The 21,351-nt window shown below is 43.9% G+C and overlaps 1 protein-coding gene across 1 annotated transcript in view; it reads left to right on the top strand.

The window, feature by feature from the left end:
- The window catches only part of dync1h1 (dynein, cytoplasmic 1, heavy chain 1), a 44,126-nt gene extending 28,195 nt beyond the window's left edge, over window positions 1-15,931 (top strand). The window contains exons 49-78 of the mRNA XM_084044219.1: window positions 31-204; window positions 429-548; window positions 741-861; window positions 1,224-1,419; window positions 2,230-2,347; window positions 3,507-3,722; window positions 4,467-4,679; window positions 5,099-5,226; window positions 6,521-6,674; window positions 6,804-6,950; window positions 7,135-7,285; window positions 7,877-8,130; window positions 8,663-8,797; window positions 9,194-9,288; window positions 9,443-9,617; window positions 9,792-9,867; window positions 9,990-10,150; window positions 10,418-10,529; window positions 10,641-10,701; window positions 10,777-10,900; window positions 11,042-11,155; window positions 11,296-11,466; window positions 11,587-11,804; window positions 12,381-12,484; window positions 13,644-13,852; window positions 14,116-14,269; window positions 14,425-14,567; window positions 14,737-14,905; window positions 15,197-15,321; window positions 15,473-15,931. Coding sequence (XP_083900345.1) covers window positions 31-204; window positions 429-548; window positions 741-861; window positions 1,224-1,419; window positions 2,230-2,347; window positions 3,507-3,722; window positions 4,467-4,679; window positions 5,099-5,226; window positions 6,521-6,674; window positions 6,804-6,950; window positions 7,135-7,285; window positions 7,877-8,130; window positions 8,663-8,797; window positions 9,194-9,288; window positions 9,443-9,617; window positions 9,792-9,867; window positions 9,990-10,150; window positions 10,418-10,529; window positions 10,641-10,701; window positions 10,777-10,900; window positions 11,042-11,155; window positions 11,296-11,466; window positions 11,587-11,804; window positions 12,381-12,484; window positions 13,644-13,852; window positions 14,116-14,269; window positions 14,425-14,567; window positions 14,737-14,905; window positions 15,197-15,321; window positions 15,473-15,601 — 4,467 coding nt within the window. The 3' untranslated portion in view covers window positions 15,602-15,931. The remainder of the gene's footprint in view (window positions 1-30; window positions 205-428; window positions 549-740; window positions 862-1,223; window positions 1,420-2,229; window positions 2,348-3,506; window positions 3,723-4,466; window positions 4,680-5,098; window positions 5,227-6,520; window positions 6,675-6,803; window positions 6,951-7,134; window positions 7,286-7,876; window positions 8,131-8,662; window positions 8,798-9,193; window positions 9,289-9,442; window positions 9,618-9,791; window positions 9,868-9,989; window positions 10,151-10,417; window positions 10,530-10,640; window positions 10,702-10,776; window positions 10,901-11,041; window positions 11,156-11,295; window positions 11,467-11,586; window positions 11,805-12,380; window positions 12,485-13,643; window positions 13,853-14,115; window positions 14,270-14,424; window positions 14,568-14,736; window positions 14,906-15,196; window positions 15,322-15,472) is intronic.
- Window positions 15,932-21,351: the final 5,420 nt, after the last annotated feature.

Raw genomic sequence — 21,351 nt, 5'->3', positions numbered from 1 at the left:
TTCATATAGCCTGATGTTGATCCCTTTTAGGCTAACAACCGCTTGGCAAAGCGTGGCGGTCGCACCATGGCCATCACTCCTCGCCACTACCTAGACTTCATCAACCACTATGCCGACCTGTTCAATGAGAAACGCAGCGAGCTTGAGGAGCAGCAGATGCACCTCAATGTTGGTCTCCGCAAGATCAAGGAGACCGTCGATCAGGTAACGCAGATCCTGTTGTGAAAATAAAGACAGTCATTGTTTGTTTTTTTGGTGTGCATCAGATGCATTTTGTCCAGCCTTGTCCTGTCTTGCCCTCAAGTTCATTTGAACTTTGTTTGCATGAACCGAGAAACGCTGTGGCTGTTAGATCACAGTCTTTGCCTAGCACCAGTCGATCCTCTGCGACGGTCAGCTTATACTTAAGTGTTCCTCCTTCTCCAAAGGTGGAGGAGCTGCGTCGTGACCTCAGGATCAAGAGTGAGGAGCTGGAGGTGAAGAATCTTGCTGCCAATGAGAAGCTGAAGAAGATGGTCAAAGACCAGCAGGAGGCTGAGAAGAAAAAGGTAACCATTGAGTTTCAAAACGATCTCAGATCAGATACTACACAGTCAAAAGTGTTAATTCATCCTTTTGTATACTATAAGAGTTAAATGAACACTCAGGACTGAATGTGTACTGTTAATTAAATCTAAGTGTAATATAATCTGCAGTGTATATATTTTCTTTACATTTGTTTGTCTCTATGGTGATTTCAGGTGATGAGCCAGGAGATCCAGGATTCTGTGTACAAGCAGCAAGCAGTGATCAAGGACAAACAGTTGAGTGTCAAAGAAGATCTGGACCAAGTGGAGCCTGCTGTCATTGAGTCTCAGAATGGTATATTTTACCTTTTTCCTACATGGTTCTCTGTGAATTGGTCTGTAATACTGTTGCATTCCTACAGTTGAAGTAAATAAGTTTTGTCTTTGTTTAGAAAATATTCTGTCATTCATTGGATCACATTGAGTATTGTCTTAGTGTTGTTTTACTGTAAGCATTGTTAGTGCAGCATTCCTCTCTTGGAGCTTTCTCTCCTTTCTCCCTTCGGGATAATGTTTCCTTTAGTCCAGACATAGTCATCTTTGTCAAGAGTTTGACCAGTTAGACATCTTTTCTTATTTTCTTCTACTCTCGTCCCCTCTTCATCGCTGCGTCTTTACCCCTCCTAATCCTCATCTGCCTTCACTTGGTGTCGATAGCTGTTAAGTCCATTAAGAAGCAGCACCTGGTGGAGGTGCGTTCCATGGCCAATCCCCCATCGGCCGTGAAGCTGGCCCTGGAGTCCATCTGTCTGCTCCTGGGAGAGAGCACCACAGACTGGAAGCAGATCCGTGGGATCATCATGAGGGAGAACTTCATCCCTACCATCGTCAACTTCTCTGCTGACGATATCAGGTGAAAGGAAACATCCTCAATACAAGGATTCACTAAAAGTGTTCTCTCTCTTTCTCTCTCTCTCTCCCTCACTCCTCCACTCCAACTTCCTTCCTTTCCTCCAAACACACACTTACCCTACCTTTAGCGGTGAGCTCTATAAAGCGGCAGCACCTAGTAGAAATCCGGGCCATGACCAACCCACCAGCTGCGGTCAAGCTGACCCTGGAGTCTATCTGCCTGCTGCTGGGCGAGGAGACCGGTGACTGGAAAAAGATTAGACAAGTTATTATCAGTGAGAATTTCATCAGCAGCATAATCAACTTTTCCTCAGAGGAAATGAGGTACCGCGGTCGGACCGTCTCAACATGTCTGTCTACCTAGATTTCAGATGGACACAAAAATCATTTTCTCAATCAGTACATTTGTTGATCTGTGATTACTGCTTGATAATGCCAATGGGTTTCTGGTCTTGGTCTGCTGGGTGGAAAATTGGCATATGCCGATTATATCTGGGGGAATTGATGAGGGGGGGGGGGGTGATTTGTTGATCATAATTTGTTGTGATTGTCTTCATGGGATTGAATAATCCTGTCCACACCAGCAGCTGGCCAGGTATGACTTCTGGCCATAATTACAAGATTTATCTCTTGAGTTCTGTTCAAATGAATCCCTAAATCATCATATTCAAAATAAATAAAACTCTACACAGTCCCTCACCTACACACATATTCTGTTCTTGATTAAAAAAAGAATCGACTTTAAATTGCATTTTACAGCTGTATGTACTATAATCTTGCTAACTTCCAACATCACTTGTGTTCATTCCAGTGACTCAATCCGTGAGAAGATGAAGAAGAACTACATGTCCAACCCAGGGTTCAACTATGAGCAGGTTAACAGGGCCTCTCTGGCTTGTGGGCCTATGGTTAAATGGGCCATCGCTCAGGTAAATGAGGCCTGTGGTCACTGATGCGTAATTTATGTGGATATCTGGTCAATTAGCCCAAAGTCAAGAATGTTTCCCAATGTATTTACAGGGTTCCTACGGTCATGAAATTCCTGGAAGTATTTTTAAATGGGTTTGGAATTAACTCTCTCAGTGCCAGAGTATTTTCATAAAGTACTCCCCCAGTGCCAGCAATTTTCGTTTTTTTTGTTGTTGCTATTTTCTCATTTAATTTTCAAATAGCTTGTCTTCTGCAATTTTATACACCTACGACAGTTCTACCAGTAGAGAGCAGCAAATCGACACTTTGATTACCTCGCTGACTCGCTCGCCCCCTCCCAAACAGGCCTACGTCACATCCGGTCAAAAAACGGATGTGACGTTTTCGACTATCTGTGATCGGGGTAAAATACGATGTAATGCACGACTACGATGACTGATCGTCACCCAGACCAAAGAGAATAGAAGTGGATCTCTCTGTTCGTTTTGTATACCGTGTGAAAAAACGTGACTTTCCCTATTCTGGCCAAAAATGACCGTGGAAAAAAAATGTGACCCGGAAACGGAATCTTCGCTATGCATCCAGTTCTGGGTGAGTGTGACGTAAGTGGAAAACGAAAGTGTTGATGAAAAATAAACAGAACGGAGCGATCAGTCAAAAGTAAAAACTCAGGATTTCTCGTGCTGGCACTGAGGGTACTCGGCAAAAACTCGGGATATCTCGGGGCGTGGCACTGAGAGAGTTAATCAAATGTCCCAAAACATGTCTAGCATATTATGTGACATACGTGTGGCCTAATGTATACAGGAAGTCAGGTGACAAAAATAATGAATCTACAAGCCAACAAACATGTTGCACCGTGATACGTTGTTAGCTTGTAGATTGTTGTTTCTTTTGGTCACGTGACACTTTTGCTCTAGTCAGGTCACGTGACACCTTTGCTGGAGTCTGTCTTGGGGCATTGACACACTGGTGTATTAGCCTCATTATTGCACCATATGAATGCTATAGGCCTGAAATTAGGGTACAATACTTAAGTTATGGAAAAGTTTTGAAAATTCATTGTTAAAAATGTGTGGGAACCCTGTAATTCAGTTAGCAATGTTTTATCCGACGACTCTGTGTGTGACTCCTCAACATACCTCCACTCTCCTACAGCTGAACTACGCTGACATGCTGAAACGTGTGGAGCCCCTGCGTAATGAGCTGCAGAAACTTGAGGACGATGCCAAGGACAACCAGACAAGGGCGGAGGAAGTGGAGCAGATGATCAGAGACCTGGAGTCCAGCATTGCTCGCTACAAAGAGGAGTACGCCGTCCTCATCTCAGAGGCTCAGGCCATAAAATCTGACCTGGCTTCAGTTGAGGCCAAGGTAAATGCTCATCCCACATCCAGTCAAGCACTAGCTTTAAGAAATTGTCACGTAATGACACACACTGTTTGGAAAATGATCATGGTGTTGGCACACAATCAGGGTGCACATTATCACTGATGGAAATAATGTACAATTATTGTCAGTCATGCAATATGTATCTCTTGGGTAGCCTCGCGTGGCCAGACAATATCACACGACACACTGCGTGGATATTAGTCTGGTCCCTATCAACGATAGATTTTTTTCCAAGGGGCGGTTACAAAAAGATCCAAACGGACTCTATTGGTTAGACTTAAACCAATCAGAGCAGTGCTTCCTTGTACGAACCAATCAGAGCAGTGCTTCCTTGTTGATAAGCCCGCCCACATTTGAATACTGGGCCCTGGTTGGTCCCGCACAACCTCTGTGGGAGAGAAATACATTCTCTATGGAGGGGGGCCAGACCTAATCTGCCAAGGGCTAAAGTGCATGCAATTTTGCAAAGGCAGATTCGTCTGGAACCAGGCTATCTCTTGGGTCCACTGGTAGCAACGTCTCCGTCAACCAGAGCCATGTGTTGCACGTATAAAGCAAAAAACTGCGTTGTCACAATAGATTCCTGAATCTTTCCTACCCTTCCATCATATCATAATATCAGAGGTCTGCATGTTTGTAAGTCCTGCCTGCGTGCCCCTCTGTGATTACACCAGAAGGTCTTGTGTCCCTTATTCTTACCTTGACTTTTCTGTGTTCTGTTCCTAGGTGAACCGCAGTACAGCTCTGCTCAAGAGCTTGTCGGCAGAGAGGGAGCGCTGGGAGCAGACCAGCGAGACCTTCAAGAACCAGATGTCCACTATCGCCGGGGACTGTCTGCTCTCTGCCGCCTTCATAGCCTACGCCGGTTACTTTGAACAGCAGATGAGACAGAACCTGTTCACCACCTGGTCTCACCACCTGCAGCAGGCCAACATTCAGGTACTAAGCACTTGTTTGGCTTTTCTGCCTGTATTGATAGTACACAGGAAGTGACATGCAGCAAAGGTAGTCTGGATCGGGAATCAAACCCGCGACTCGCTGTCATTAGAGCCTTCATTAGAACCTATATGTGGTATGCGCCTTAACCGCTAGGCCAGCGGCACCCTTGAAACCCTAATTATTGATTGCTAGGATGTCAAAATTGGGAGCATTGCTGCCCAAGGACCAATTCATAAAAAATAGGGAAAGGGTTATCGGCTAATTAAATAACATTTCAGTTAATGAGCCAAGTTAATGCGGTGACACTGAGCTTCACTGAGATACATTTGACCCAATTACACATCAATATGGCCACCGCTTAATTAGAGGCCTAGCTCTTTAGCATGCATAACAGCCTTTCTCGTGCATGTCACTGCTAGTTCCGTACGGATATCGCAAGGACCGAGTACCTGTCCAATGCTGATGAGAGGCTCCGCTGGCAGGCCAACTCTCTCCCAGCTGATGACCTCTGCACTGAGAACGCCATCATGCTGAAGAGATTCAACAGGTTAGTGTTCACTGTTTAAAAAAAAACACAAAAAACACAAAATGTATCAATATGCTGAGGTAATTTATTGTCTCCGCCAGGCCGTAAGGCATGGCGAGAGAGTATGTTTTGCACCCCGTCCGTCCGTCCGTCCGTCCGTCCGTGTGTCCGTGTGTCCATCTGTCTGTGAGCAGCTAATCTCCGGCACCGTTGGCCCGGTCGCTGCGAAACTGTGCACACACACTCCCTGGAGGCCAATTCCGAACCTCTGGCCCAAGTTTTTGACATGGGCCTGTTATAGCGCCACCAGGAGGCTGCTTTTTGCAAAACACATTTTTTCACAGTACTCCTACATATTTTGTCCAAACATCACGCAAATCGGTACACAGTATCTCTACAGTCATTAAATGAAACGGGTCTTTCAGATTTATCATATTCCATCCTGATTGGCTAAAAATGGCTTCCAAAGTTTGCAGGACTGCTCCGTTTTGAACAAAATGCCTCAAATTATGAACACAGCATGCAATTTCCGTGAAACTTTGCACGCACATTTACACTATACCGAGGAAGAAATTCCACTTGAGATTTTTCTAATCAGCCTCATGGTGGCGCTATAACAGCCCGATTCGTGTTTTTACCTATAACTGCACCAATCTGTGTAAAACTTTGTATGTGCACTCCCTAGAGGTCAAGGAAAAACCTTTGCCCTGCATTTTTCACATATACCTTCTATAGCGCCACCAGGAGGCCGACTTATGTAAAACATATTTCTTTACATTACTCCTTCCGATTTTATCCAAATTTCACGCAAATCGGTACACATGATCTCTATAGTCATGTGATCAAGACGGATCTGTTTAATTTTTCATATTCTAGCCCGATTGGCTAAGATTCACATATAAAGTTTGCAGGAGTGGCCTGTTTAGAACAAAATGCCGCAAATCATGAATGCAACGTCCGATTGCGGTCAAACTTTGCACGCACATTCACATTATGTTGAGTTGAACAAATGCTATCGTTGGCCTGTTATAGCGCCACCAGCAGGTCTAATTTAGCAAAACAATTTTTTGGAGCAAAATTCAAATCCTCAAATCATGAATGCAGTGTCCGATTGCCTTGCAAGACCTAAGAAGAAATGGTAACCTTTTTACATTGGCCTATTATAGCGCCACCAGGAGGCCACAATAACCTACCTGACCTGGCGGAGACCTGTGCTCTGAGGAGCACTTTTTCTGGTTATTTCATTTTATTTGAACATGCCCGGGGTTGAGCTAACACCAACAGCCCTGCTGTTGTCTCTCCCTGTCCTCTCCAGGTACCCTCTGATCATCGATCCGTCAGGCCAGGCCACGGAGTTCATCATGAACGAGTACAAGGACCGCAAGATCACCAGAACCAGCTTCCTGGACGACGCCTTCAGGAAGAACCTGGAGAGTGCTCTGCGTTTTGGAAACCCGCTACTGGTCCAGGTAAAAGCCCCTGTGCCCTTGAGCTTGGCACTTAACTCTTGTAGATGTTTTTACTCAAGTGTTTTACTTGCTTGCTTCATCCTGCATTCACCGTTCTTGTCTCCCTCCTGATGTCCTTCTCTTTGTCAGGATGTGGAGAGCTACGACCCAATCTTGAACCCAGTGCTCAACAGAGAGGTCCGCAGGACTGGAGGACGTGTCCTCATCACCCTGGGAGACCAGGACATCGATCTGTCACCTTCCTTCGTCATCTTCCTCTCCACGCGTGACCCAACAGTGAGTCTGATTTGTCATTAGGCTTTCCATCTGTCCTTGCTTTTAGCTCTTAGGTATTTGGTCACAAACACATTTTTATGCCTTCAATAAATGTCATATCACATCATCCCTTTTATAATTAAGAACAACATCTGTCATCTACATGAGGCTAAGATGTGGTTTACCTGGTTTTTAATCCATGCAGGTTGAGTTCCCTCCAGACCTGTGTTCTCGTGTGACCTTCGTCAACTTCACGGTGACACGCAGCAGTCTGCAGAGCCAGTGTCTGAACGAGGTCCTCAAGGCTGAGAGGCCCGACGTGGATGAGAAGCGCTCTGATCTCCTCAAGCTTCAGGGTGAGAGATGGTTGAAATAACACACTAACATATACAGAAACTATAGATTAGAGTTACTAAGTGGAAGGAAAGTGGGCTCTATCATGGGCTAAAGTCATCACTTGAAGTATAATGAGTATCCAGTACTTGGCCTCTGTCAATGCCAGGAATGCATTAAGAATTGGCCCTATAACAATGTACTATACTGTAAGGGCATCAGGACCTTACATTTGGTTAAAAGGGACCTGAACCGACTCCTGAATCCGTTAAATCAGTGATTCTCATCATTTTCATTCTCATGTCAAGGACCCCCAGTTTGATATGCATTAGGCCACCGGCCTAAGTTAAGTGATCAGATGGGTGGGCCGCGGGCATTTTCACAGCATGTTCATTTTAATGATCAATTAAGTATTCCCGCTTTGATCAATGGAACTAACATAGTATACTTGAAGTTCCTATTTATCTGTATCACAATGAAAACAAATTTCTTCCAGGGTTAGATTATTTTATATGTATCATTAAAATCTTAGCGTTTTTCCAATCATTTGGCCCCCCGGCCCACAGGTTGAGAATCGTAGCGTTAAATGACGGAGATGTGTGTGTACATCCCAGGTGAATTCCAGCTGCGTCTTCGCCAACTGGAGAAGTCCCTGCTGCAGGCACTCAATGAGGTCAAGGGTCGTATCCTCGACGACGACACCATCATCACCACCCTGGAGAACCTGAAGAAGGAGGCGGCCGAGGTCACCAGGAAGGTGGAGGAGACGGACATCGTGATGGCCGAGGTGGAGGCGGTGTCACAGCAGTACCTGTCTCTGTCGTCTGCCTGCAGCAGCATCTATTTCACCATGGAGGCCCTCAACCAGGTCTGGACACTAACACCATCGCTAGGGGTGGAACAGTTCATCAAACTAATAGATTATATTCAAATGCCTTCTAAATCAGTAGTTCTTTTTTTTTTTTTTTTTTTTTTGCAGATGTGCTATTTTTGAATAGCCAACACTAAAATCTGAAATGACGGATGCTTTCCCGGTTTTAATGGGTTAATCGAACTAATAGATTATACAGTAATCGTCTCGATATTTTAATAACAAAAAGATTCGATTCAACAGTCAGTTCCTAATTTGGCAATTTACGTTAAATGTTTTCCAAAAAACAATGGCAGATCTGCAACCTGACTCTGAGATGTGAACTTGTTAATCGTCGATTTTCACTATTTTTGCAGAACACCGTAGAAGTATTATGAAATAACGCTTATGTGGAAAAAACACGCTTCTCAATTATTTGATTATTCGAAAAAGTAATAATCAAGCTAAGGAGCCTTCGAGTACCAACAAACCACAACATGGCCATGTGATGCCTATTAGCCAACCATGCTATGTCTCTCTGCTTCTTCAGATGCACTTCCTGTACCAGTACTCTCTTCACTTCTTCTTGGACACGTACCACACAGTGTTGTACGAGAACGCAGACCTCAAGGGCATTACTGACCACACCCAGAGACTTGAACTCATCACCAAGGACCTGTTCCAGGTATGTATTTGAATAAGGCGACAGATTGACGCCGTAATGCAGCAGAAGCTTGCTTACTCCACTCGTCCACTGGTTCTCAATAGTGGTGTCTGGGGACCAACAAGGGTCCTTGAGGGGGTTCCAGGGGGTCCCCATCAGAATGAGGAACCATTTTAACATGTACCAAATGTATTTGTCGCTACAAGGTCACAATGTGTTGCAATGCTACACGTTGTGAGCTTGTAGCAATTTTTTTTAAATCTTGACAAACCTTGACCAAAACCAACAAAACGTATCTTATGGGTCAATGGCAAAAAATCTTCAAGTGGGTTTCTGCGGTCAAATGCATTAATTTGGGAATTGATATGAAAATGTTGAAGAACCACTGGCTTACTCCATATTGATATTTCTGTATAGGTGGCGTTTAACCGGGTGGCAAGAGGGATGCTACACCAGGACCACATCACATTTGCCATGCTGTTGGCTAGGATCAACCTGAAGGGCATGACCAAGTAAGAGGAAGATGCAAACGCTGGCATACTGCTCTCTTTATCTTCCAACAGTTTGTTTTAATAGTAGTCTGATTTTATTTATATTTGTGCATGTAAGTAAACTAAACTTCCAAACTGTAATTCTCACCATTACAAACTAAATCCTCTTTCACAGTGAGCCCTCGTACGACACAGAGTTCAATCACTTCCTCCGTAGTAAGGAGATCGTGTTGACAGGTACGCATGTGCCCAAAGTGAATGATCTGACCACTGATCAGTGTGAGGCCATGATCCGCCTCAGCCGCGTGCCGGTCTTCAAAGACCTTGTGGACAAAGTCCAGGCTGATGAGGTAAAGCTCAATTTATACTTGTGGCATATTGTTTGCTTGTAGTTCAGTTCATTTTGTGCAGACCGTCTTAAACTGAAACATGGACAAATTCTTTGTTGAAGAATTCAGGCAAACATATATTTTCTTTGAATGTAAATGAAAAGTGACATTAACTTTGTTGTGTTGTGACTTCAGCAATTCTTTATGTGGATGGAGAGTAACACCCCTGAGCTGTCTGTTCCTTATCTATGGTCAGAGGAGAAGCAGTCCTGTGAGTAATCGCACACCATAACATTCTCAGTGGTCTGGACTCAGAAATCATGCCTTTTCTATTTTTCTACACTATTACCTTTTCTAACCTGTGTGTACTTCCTATGGCCACTTCCTGCTTAGCTTCCATTGGCCAGGCGGTACACCAGCTGCTGCTGATCCATGCCTTCCGTCCAGACCGCCTGTTGGCCATGTCGCACATCTTTGTGTCCAGGGTGCTCGGAGACAACTTCATGACCGTCATCGATCAGCCCCTCGACCTGGCTAACATCGTGGATAATGAGGTTCTACTCTTGTTCAATTAATTTAGTGGGGGGCGTAGGTGCTGGAGTGGAGCTCAAAATGGAGAAAAAGTGTAATGATTCATACTACTGTCAAAGCTCCTATACTCTGTGTGTGTGTGTGTGTGTGTGTGTGTGTGTGTGTGTGTGTGTGTGTGTGTGTGTGTGTGTGTGTGTGCACGCACAATTCACAATTGTTCAAAATTCACCTGAATCGCAGTTTTCACTCGGATTCCCTGATGTAGGATTGTTTTTCTATTACCTGTGTAGGTGAAGCCCAGTATTCCAGTACTGATGTGCTCTGTACCAGGCTACGATGCTAGCGGCCTGGTCCGAGATCTGGCAACAGAACAGAACAAACACATCACTTCCATCTCCATCGGTAAACGGACACGTTGTACTCTTCAGTAAATAAATGCTCTGATCCTACTTAGGCTACATAAATGAGATGATAAGGACATTATATAAATCTTTCTTTCTTCTCTGTCCAAAGGTTCTGCTGAGGGCTTCAATAAGGCTGACAGAGACATCAATACCGCTGTGAAGTCTGGCAGGTGAGTAACGTTCTCTAAATGTGTGTTGGCCTTCTCAAGATGTCCAGTCCTATCCTAACGGTTCTCCTCCTGCAGGTGGGTGATGTTGGAGAACGTCCACCTGGCCCCTGGCTGGTTGATGCAGTTGGAGAAGAAGCTCCACTCCATGCAGCCACATGCTAGCTTCAGGCTCTTCCTTACAATGGAGATAAATCCCAAGGTAAACTGTGTCACTCTTGAATTGCGTTCAGTGATTATCAACAGTTATAACAGTTACAAATTCATGAACACTGTTAGCCGCATGTTTTCCTTTATATTCTCTTGAGTTTCACTTCTAATGCTATGTGTTTGTTCCTGCCAGGTGCCAGTGAACCTGTTGCGTGCCGGTAGGATCTTTGTGTTTGAACCTCCTCCAGGTGTAAAGGCTAACATGCTCAGGACTTTCAGCAACATCCCTGTGGCACGCATGTGCAAGGTAACAAAAACCAGCTCACACACACGCTTAATTAACCTCTAAATGCTTTCCTCCAAACCTTGTTTGTCCATGTTATTCAACCTATTCATAGATAAAGATAGATCATCGTCACTCAACTCTTTTCGTCCCTCTCATTCCAGGCCCCCAACGAACGGGCACGTCTCTACTTCTTGCTGGCCTGGTTCCATGCTGTCATCCAGGAGCGTCTGCGCTACGCCCCGCTGGGCTGGTCCAAGAAATACGAGTTTGGAGAGTCTGATCTGCGTTCTGCCTGCGACACTGTGGACACCTGGCTGGATGACACTGCTAAGGTCAGACAGAATCAAACATTCATGCCATGACATACATCAAATCTGACAACTTGGCATTGATAAAACATTAAAGGTTTATGGCTGATATCTCCTTCACACCACACACACACACACACACAGGGTCGTCAGAACATCTCCCCAGACAAGATCCCATGGGCCGCCCTGAAGACCCTGATGGCCCAGTCCATCTACGGTGGCCGCATCGACAACGAGTTTGACCAGCGGCTACTCAACACCTTCCTGGACCGCATCTTCACCACTCGCAGCTTTGACAGCGAGTTCAAACTGGCCTTCAAAGTGGATGGACACAAGGACATCAAGATGCCCGAGGGCATCCGGTCAGTGGCTGTTTCTGACACCTGGGGAATAAAGGGGTAGTAGTTAGATTGTGTTTGTAGTTTATTTGTAACATTGTGTGTAATAGATAGATTGTTTCAGAAAATCTGCCAAAGCACTTCTACGTGACTTAAAGGGATAGTTCACCCCCAAAATGACTTTTTCCTATTTATTAGTCACCCCATGGAGACTTTTTTTCAGTTTGTCACATTCCTAAGCCAATCATTTGATGACCGGCAGTTGCTCCGGTAGGAGACTCTAAGTGTCAGTGTCAACTTTGAGTCTCCTACCGGAGACATTAACATCTTTCCACCGGTCATCAAATTATTGGCTTAGGAATGCGACAAAAACTAAAACATCTCCATGAATTCAAGCCTTCATGGTGTGTGTAATTGATAGAAAATAAGTACATTTTTTGGTGAACTATCCCTTTAATGCTTACGGCACGTCTCAAGTGCTTTGCTAAGGGATTTGCAGATAATGCAGCAATCAAATGAAAAACGTATAAACAATGGAAATGCCACACACCAATAATTAAAAAGACACCTAATCAGTTTTTTTATCATTATGTTTTCCAGACGTGAGGAGTTCATGCACTGGGTGGAGATGCTTCCCGACACCCAGACTCCGTCTTGGCTCGGGTTGCCTAGCAACGCCGAGAAGGTCCTGCTCACCACTTTTGGTATGCCTCGGTCAACCGCTGTCGTCTCTGGAAATCTTATAACGTTGCATCACCACGACACTGCTCTCATTCTCCTTCCTCGCCTGCTATGTGATAATATGTGGTTTATTAGTGTGGCTCTTTCACAGGCATGGAGTGGACTCTCTGGGAGAAGCATTTGTTTAATTCACAAATCTCATTTCATCTCATCTCTGTATTCCAACATTAAGTGTTCTTACTTTGACAGACTTCTGGAGTGGAGTGTTTATGAATGTGTTGGTTAGTTCGATTTTGGGCAGAATACTATTTGTCTGTCTTGACTTAAAAACATGTAACTGTTCTTTTGTCTAGATTCTCCCATATTCCATCCATTCCTCTGGTTTCCTCTTCTCATAGTTTGTGCCGATATTCATAGCATCCCCTTCCATCTGAGTTTTACATAGCAGGCTCATAGCCATACTGCGTACGTGGAGGTGTTCTGTCCAAAGGAAGAGCTGTGCGGTGTGTGTCTCTCCTCACCCTCCAGCAGCTGTATTTCACATCCATCATGTCATTTCGCTCTGACACTGACCTACTGACCGCAGACCAGATGACCAAACGCATCCCCCGACCCCTTTAGTACTGCATCACATCCCCTGTCCCCAGGAATGATTTGCATGCCTCCCAAGTCCCACGGTTGAACCTACAAAGCATCCACCCATCCATTGGTTCACCCCTACACCTCCATCCTCCTTTGAACCACTTGATTTTCACTTTATTTTCTCATTCCCTCTCCATTGTTTTGGTGGTGTTTTACTCCTGTCACAACAGGTCCCATTATGTTTGGAATCTGCTTCATTTCAGTGTTTACCTGAAGAACCACTGTCTTTCTTTATAAAATGTTAATTTTGATGCAAATATCCTTGAATATAAGTCATGTTACGTTTGTGCCTGAAGCCATTTTTGTCTGTGATCCTACTGCATGCGTTCCTAATTCCATTTTTGTGTGACTGGCATAACTGCTTATTTTTTTAGATCCACAGCAGCACTTATTAACCGTCTAGAGGCAAAGCAACTTGTGTCGTTGTTCCACAATTAATTTATTTTTCCCCCTACCTCCCTACCTCCCACCATGGGCTTGACCACTGCCTTGCCCCCACCTCTTTCCTTGCTCACTGGCTCTCTCTGCTGGGCTGGGCAGGCACTGACATGATGGGTAAGATGCTGAAAATGCAGATGTTGGAGGATGAGGATGACCTTGCCTACGAGACTGAGAAAAAGCAGCGCACCACGTCCACGTCAGACACCCAGCCAGCCTGGATGAGGATCCTTCACACCACCTCCTTCAATTGGCTTCAGCTCATACCTCAAGCAGTCAACCCTCTCAAGCGCACAGTGGAGAACATCAAGGTAACTGGAAGCATGGGAGACGGTGGCGGGCTGAAGTTGGCTTGGCTTCTCCACGGGCAAGCCTTGTCCACTTCCTATTTGTCACTTTCCTATTCTCACTGTCCTATTCTGGTTTGGTGCATTTTACCGCAGAAATATTTGTATTATATGCTGCCTTGTTTCACACTCATCTCTACTGTTGAGTGTTTATTTTATTTTTTTATTTAAGTTGATGTTTTCTACCCCAACACACATGCATTCACACGCACACACACACTCTCCAGGATCCACTGTTCCGCTTCTTTGAGCGTGAGGTGAAGATGGGAGGCAAGATGCTGCAGGATATTCGTCAGGATCTGTCAGATGTGGTGGCGGTGTGCGAGGGCAAGAAGAAACAGACTAATGACATACGCACACTCATCAATGACCTTGTTAAAGGTAAAATACGTGTTTTCACTTTTTTATACTTGAGGTTCACTCTGCATATGGAGAGGAAAACAACTTATGTTCCATTCAGATTTTTTATTTCAGCAACTACTTGCTCCTTGTATAGTGTTCCTGTTTTACTCAGTGGAGCCTGTCTGTCTCCCCAGGCATTCTCCCTCGTAGCTGGGCTCGCTACACCGTCCCTGCCACAATGACAGTGATTCTGTGGGTGGCAGACTTCAGTGAGAGAATCAAACAACTGCAGCAGATCTCCCAGGGAGCAGCCAGTGGGGGCGCTAAGGAACTTAAGGTATGGCAGACCTTGTATAAAATATGACATACATAATTATTGTATAGAACAAGGCTTGGGATCTCTTGAATAGCAGCAAAGTGTTTCCTCTAGTGCAGTTGTAATGCTTTGCTTAAGTTCTTGTTTATGTCAACTCATCATGTTTCCATTCCCACTCTCTTTTTGTCAGAACATCCATGTGTGCATAGGCAGCCTGTTTGTGCCTGAGGCCTACATCACCGCCACCCGTCAGTATGTTGCGCAGGCAAACAGCTGGTCCCTGGAAGAGCTGTGTCTGGAGGTCAATGTCACCACCGCCCAGGGCGCTGCACTGGATGCCTGCAGCTTCGGCATCAAAGGTCGGACAACCAGCATGTGTGCAGTACCCGGGAGGGAGTGGGGGATTAATGTTGTTGATGGCACAGCAGGGTTGAATGGGGGAAACGGCTGACTGTGAATCAGGGAAAGGAAAATGTCCTTCACAAATTCTAGTAGCGTACAGCAAGAGGTCTAATAGTTCTAGTTAATTATCAATGCTAAACTGCTACTGCCTGTCATCTACATCTAAAGGTATTTGTCCTGATATATGTCCTTACGTAGATTTTCTGTTAAACTGTCCTAATGCGATCCATATACTATGTCTCTTCTAGGTCTGAAACTGCAGGGGGCTACTTGTACGAACAACAAGCTCTCCCTGTCCAACACCATCTCTACTGAGTTGCCCCTCACTCAGCTGCGCTGGATCAAGCAAGCTAATGCTGAGAAGAGACACATGGTAAAAAGCCAGAACATATCTAATACATATCCAACTGGCACTAATGATGGTCACAAGCCTTTTTAAAAAAGAATCCCAGTGACGTTGTTCAATTCAGTAATGCCACCCAAAAACTGAAATGGTTACTTTTACATTTTTCTCTTCCCTGCAGGTTACTCTGCCTGTGTATCTGAACTTCACAAGGTCAGACCTCATCTTCACTGTGGACTTTGACATCGCTACCAAGGAGGACCCACACAACTTCTATGAGCGTGGTGTTGCTGTTCTGTGCAACGAGTAGATGGAAACATCTTACTGTTGAAGTCTTATTTAACCGTACTTAATGACCCATAGTTATCAGCCATTAACCGTAATGTAGTCAAATCTAAAATGTTTGTGTTGTATTCCAATTTTGAATCATAGTTGGTAACAGTTATGGAACTTTAATCTTTTGTATCCATTTTCACTGTTTTGGAAAGTTGCTAGGAAGGTCTGAGGAAGTTGGCAGAAAATGATAAATGTTAAGGGAAGTCTGAGAAAGTAATGCAATGTTTTTATGAAAGAATCTGCATGTGATTTTATGATGGAACAACAATGGATAGATCAAAATAAACTGCATAATTCATTTAAACGTAGTCTCTTGGTTATTGATCTTTTGGTTTTCGGGTTTCTCGGATTAAATGCTTGGTTTGCCTTTCTTTGGTCTATTTTTCCATCCAGATTGGTCTTTCGGCGGTTGTCTAAGAACCAGAAGAAGAATCTATGATTTAAATCCAGGTGGCAATTAAATACGTTGGCGAGCAATAGATTCTGGAGCTTTTTGCATCTACCAGTGTGCAGACTTTATTCTTTTTCATTATACTTTGTTTGTCTAAGCACCTGGACCAACGGCTGTGCATGCACTACTATACCTTTTTCAGCAATTAAATACGCACCTGGGGGTGCAAATGCTTTTTAACATGCCACAAAGCAACACCTTAGTTGGTTGAGATCTGTTTCAGAGACAATTATGTTGAGGTTTTCAACCCAAAAGTGAAGTGAATAGCTGGTGCACTGATCATTCCCATAGTTAAATGAAAATCTATCCATCTATCCATCAAGTTTTTTGCAATGATAGTGGCAGGGTGGCTGTCGGTCACCATTTCCGTCCCAAATGAGACCCACTGGAAACCACCGGCTTAATGGAGCTTGGAATTGTCTGTGCATCGCAAGAGGATGGCTCCAAATTTTGTTGACCCCATGTCTTCTTGTACCTAAAATCTAGTGGGAAGATTCCCATGAAATTAGCCGAGTACATTGTTCCCTGTCAGATGAACCATAACTATTTGAGTGACCCCATGTCAGTGGTGCAGCCAGAACGCTAGTATAGGTTGGGCCTAGGCAGGAGCGGGTGGGCGCGCATGCATGTGTCCCCGACCCGTGCGCCATCGGTTGGATTGGTTATTGGGCGGATTTTTAGGGTTATGTTATTTGATTTTTTTATCAGAAAAAATTAAAATAAAAAATGAATTTGCAAAATGGATTGGGTGGTCGAAGTCTCAGGCCCACCCATGGCTGCGCCCCTGCCCCATGTACTTTCCATAATAGTTTTATGTATAACCAGCTGGGTGTAAGGAGCAGCGTGGACTCTAGTGGCTGCTAATGGGGCTTTTAGCTAGGCTAACTCTTCAGATATCAATACACAGGACTGATTGGAATACCCTGCCATGCATAGCTGCCTACAGGCCAGGCTATAGCAAGACATAAGTAACAATTTGTTTCCATTTTAGTAGGGGACGAGTACGCACAGTGGTACGATGACATGGCTCAAATTTTTTAATGCAGTGCCTTGGTCACATGAGCTTAAAAGATGCAAACGTATGTTTAACGCATTTAAAACTAAAGCAATTCACAAACTATTAACCCATGATCTTTATTTTTCATTACCGATGGCAGCTCAGATCACACAGACTACTGTATAAACAAGCCATAATTGATTCAAAATAAACCACCTGTAAATAACCAGCAGGAGGATGGCCTGAGCTTTCAAATAATATACAGTATGTTTTAAGTCATAGTTCCCATGCGTTACTAAAAAGGTTAACACACAAGTTACCTAATTTTGTGCCTGAGGTCAGAAATTAGTAACTGACACAGGCACATGTGATAGTAGAAAGGTGCCACTATTCTGACGAAAGAAAATGACATTTTAGAGTAGATAACCCTTACTACCATCAAATGATAAATGTGGAAAAGCTTATGAATACAAAAGAGTAAAATTGCTTTGGCAGAACCAGTAATTTTATTTAATCGAATCATAATCTGCCCTTACTTATGCAATTTAACATACTGTACAATAGAACATTCATGTGCATAACTTCAAATTATATGAAGTATTCTCCCAACAAAATCACAATTTATCTTGCCCAAATAATGCTTAGCATAAAACAAAGCATTGGTTGGTTACAAAGAATGCGTGAACTGAAGGAGGAAACAAAAATAAAGTGCCACTGTGTGAAGGCTGTGAATATTAAATAGTGCATAATTGTCATAATTACATAACATACTTCTGTATATTATTCAAGAAACAATTGCAAGCCATGATGTTATTACTTTTGCATTACACTGATAAAAGCTTCAGTCAGACATCTTTTTCTTTGGCATCTCAGAAGAGTGCCCATTTAGATTCAGAGTTAGCCTTTCTAGAGACTTGCAAATGATCCCTGTATAATCAGTACCCCTGAAATGCTTAGTGGTTACAGTTCAGTGCTGTTGAGGTGGTGACCTAGCCTTGCATATGCATAGCCAGCCTGATCGCTAATTTATAGTTAATATACATCGACCATGTCACTCGCTGAAAATACGTGATTTTCAACTCGGTGAGTGACAAGTACAAATTAGGCATAAATCTCAAGATTAAGTCACATTTGTGGCCGGACTTTGCCAGGCTAGCTGTGACCCCAACACACTTCAGAGTGAGACCCTTTCTCCTTGCTCCTCTTCCATGTTAACACACTGCTTCTTCCTTGGCTCCTCCAAATCCACCACTTCAGCCCCAGGGAGAGTCAGCTTCCTCTTGTAGAGAGATCCGTGAGTGCAGGGGCTAGGGGATCTCTCAGAGGTGCCATCGGGCAGCTGGAATGATATCTCTCCCACAGGGGTGCAGGGGGTGGAGGATCTGGTGGTGAACACTCCCGAATCATCAAATCTGCAGTGTACATCAGAATCCACAGATCCAGCCTGCACTGCCTGATCACCGAGCATCTCCCCTACAGGATCTGTGCAGCCACTCCTGTCGGTGAGAGAAGACGGAGCCTCCAGCTCACAGACCCACAGCTCAGAGTCACTTCCCGATCTCATCTGAACATCCGTGAGATGCTGTTGAGGCTGGTCAGTAGTGGGATCTCTCCTCCCATCCTTCACTGACTCTCTGAGGGAAGCGGGGGCAGAGTGATGGTGGCTGAATCGCCTGCTCCGGCCCAAAAACCGACAACCTCCTATTCCCCCTCCCTGCTGCCTCGGTCGCCTGCTGGGGGTACTAGATTCATCAGAATCCTCTGAGCTACCATCGTAGGGGTCCAAAAACTACAAACACAAACACAAACACACACACACACACACACACACACACACACACACACACACACACGCAACAGAACTGGATGGATTAAGACTGGTCAACATAGAAAACATACGTTGGCATTGTACATTTCTGCAAACCACAAAATAAATTGAATTTCTGCACCCAAATACTTTGCATATCAACATTTCCAGATGCTCACCGTGTCAACCCATTCCTAGATTTCCAAGTCAAGCACTATGTGCAATTTTGAAGTATATTATGAGTCCAGCACTATGTGCAATTTTGAAGTATATTATGATTGATTCCCATCGGTATGCAACTTGCACAACGCTCAGTCATCAGCGTGGGCATCACACAGCTCGGTGCGGGCACTCACTCGCCTTGTGCCTCTCTTGGGTGTGCCCCAAACCCTTTTCTGAGGGCATGCCTGCCTTAACATTTTACGATTCAATGTATTTGTGGTTTGCAGAACACATTTTTCTCTCTGGTGAATGGGTTCGATTTAGAAATTGAGAAGCTTACCTGAGTGTAACAAGGATGTCGTGCCGCCGGCTTATGTGACAACAGCAATGTCCTCTGAACAGTTCCACTCTCTGGGGCACTGCTCACACATCCCTGATCGTCAACAACAACAAGTGGTTTCAAACGGGGTTTGCACCAATCACAAAGCACTTGCTGGTTGATAAAATACAGTGTAAAATACAACATCAGCTGACTATGAGGATTCAAGGATTGTATAATTAGACAAAGCATAATTCATCATGTGTCGTCACCCACAAGGCTGAAACCGTATTTTGATTCTGTATGTGTGACTGAAAATACAGGCAGGTGATTTCATGTATATCAATTATCCATCTTTGATCAGCAGAACTGACTCAGCAAGTAGGCTACAGTGTGTGTGTGTGTGTGTGTGTGTGTGTGTGTGTGTGTGTGTGTGTGTGCCCAAAATACAAATAAATGAATAAAAATACCAAGGTGCTGGTGTCCGACCATCTTGGACTGATCTCCGACTCAGAGTCTGTACTTGACTGCACTTTACACATCTGGTGAAAAACCAAAGTTGCCCACTATCACTCCACTCTTGCATAGTGTGGCAGCCACATGTTAGTGAATTACAGTATGAACCAACCTACACTTTATGCCCAAACACTTAAACCATTAAGACCGATTCTACAAATGCCTTCTAAACCAGTAGTTCTTTCAAAAAATTTCAAAAATGTTAAAAAATAGCAGCTGTACAAGCTTGCAGCGCAGCACAAAGTGACCCACTGTGAGCTTGTATATCTGCTATTTTTGAATAGCCAATGCTAAAAAATAAATTAGCATTGATGACAATCAGTAATGACAACAGATGCCTTCCTGTTTTTTATGGGTTAAAGACCTGATTGCAAAATAGAGGCCTTGCACATCTATTTGTAGAACTCTTTCTTCCATCATGACTACCTGCTGTAACCATTACCACTTTCACATGTCTGTGAGAAGTAAAACATAGGAAAGCATGAAATGATTACTGTTCCACTGTAATGTGTTAACAGGACCCAGTTATCAGGCACATTATTACATGTATGTTGATAGAAATTTATCAAACACGGCCATTGCTGTTTTGTCAGTAACCGTTGTTTCTTCCAACGTAGTGGATAAAATGGAATTCTAAGCATTCAGTCAAACACTCTCACCATGTATTTGAAAGCAAGCTTGTCAACATTTTGGCTGCCACCACTTCCATCATTGTGACCTGTAATGGAAAAACATGGAATTAATTAATAATTTAAGAAAACAATCACATGAAAACAATACCATGTCGACAACAAAATAATACTACCTGGAAAAGAATGGAGCCGTTGTCTCCTCCTTGGTGCCATAACTTATTGTTAAAAGTTGTCGCACTGGTTCAGATCAACCTGTTTAACAAACAACCTTGATTGCAGGTACTGTAACAGGTGTGTTTGATGTGATGACGCAGGCAGGTGAATCCTTCACAGCCAAGAGAAATACAACTCTCAGTGCCGAAGCTTTTTTGGGAGTTGTACGTACGGTACGTTAGTTTTCTAACGTAAACAATGAAGAGGGACGGTTGAGCCATGATTGGTTAGTTAGCCAATTGTCAGGCAACTGCTGAACTAACTAATACATTTGCTTTAATTTCTTAATTGGGACAAATATTTGTTTCACTAATGATACCACACCAAACTATATTTTTTCATTAATGATTTCAAAATATATGATTCCCCATTTAAATATATGACGGAAACAAAGACTGTACAAAGTCGTATTATACATATTTTACTTAAGCATTTTACTTTCCAAATTCTTCTTCCATTTTCTTTTTGTTCTCTATCCTAGAGATACTTTAAACTGTATCGCAACAACCATCAATCAAAAATCAAGTCTCTTGCTGCGATGGTGGTGGCCGGGAGAAATACCAAAACACTCGCCCCGAAACACAGTCACCCCGGGGCAAATCCGGCAACCTCGGAATGGTCTCCACC

The sequence above is a fragment of the Gymnoscopelus microlampas genome (assembly GCF_963454915.1).
Source record: "Gymnoscopelus microlampas genome assembly, chromosome: 20".
Classification (NCBI taxonomy): domain Eukaryota; kingdom Metazoa; phylum Chordata; class Actinopteri; order Myctophiformes; family Myctophidae; genus Gymnoscopelus; species Gymnoscopelus microlampas.
This window is presented reverse-complemented; position numbering and strand designations above follow the sequence as displayed.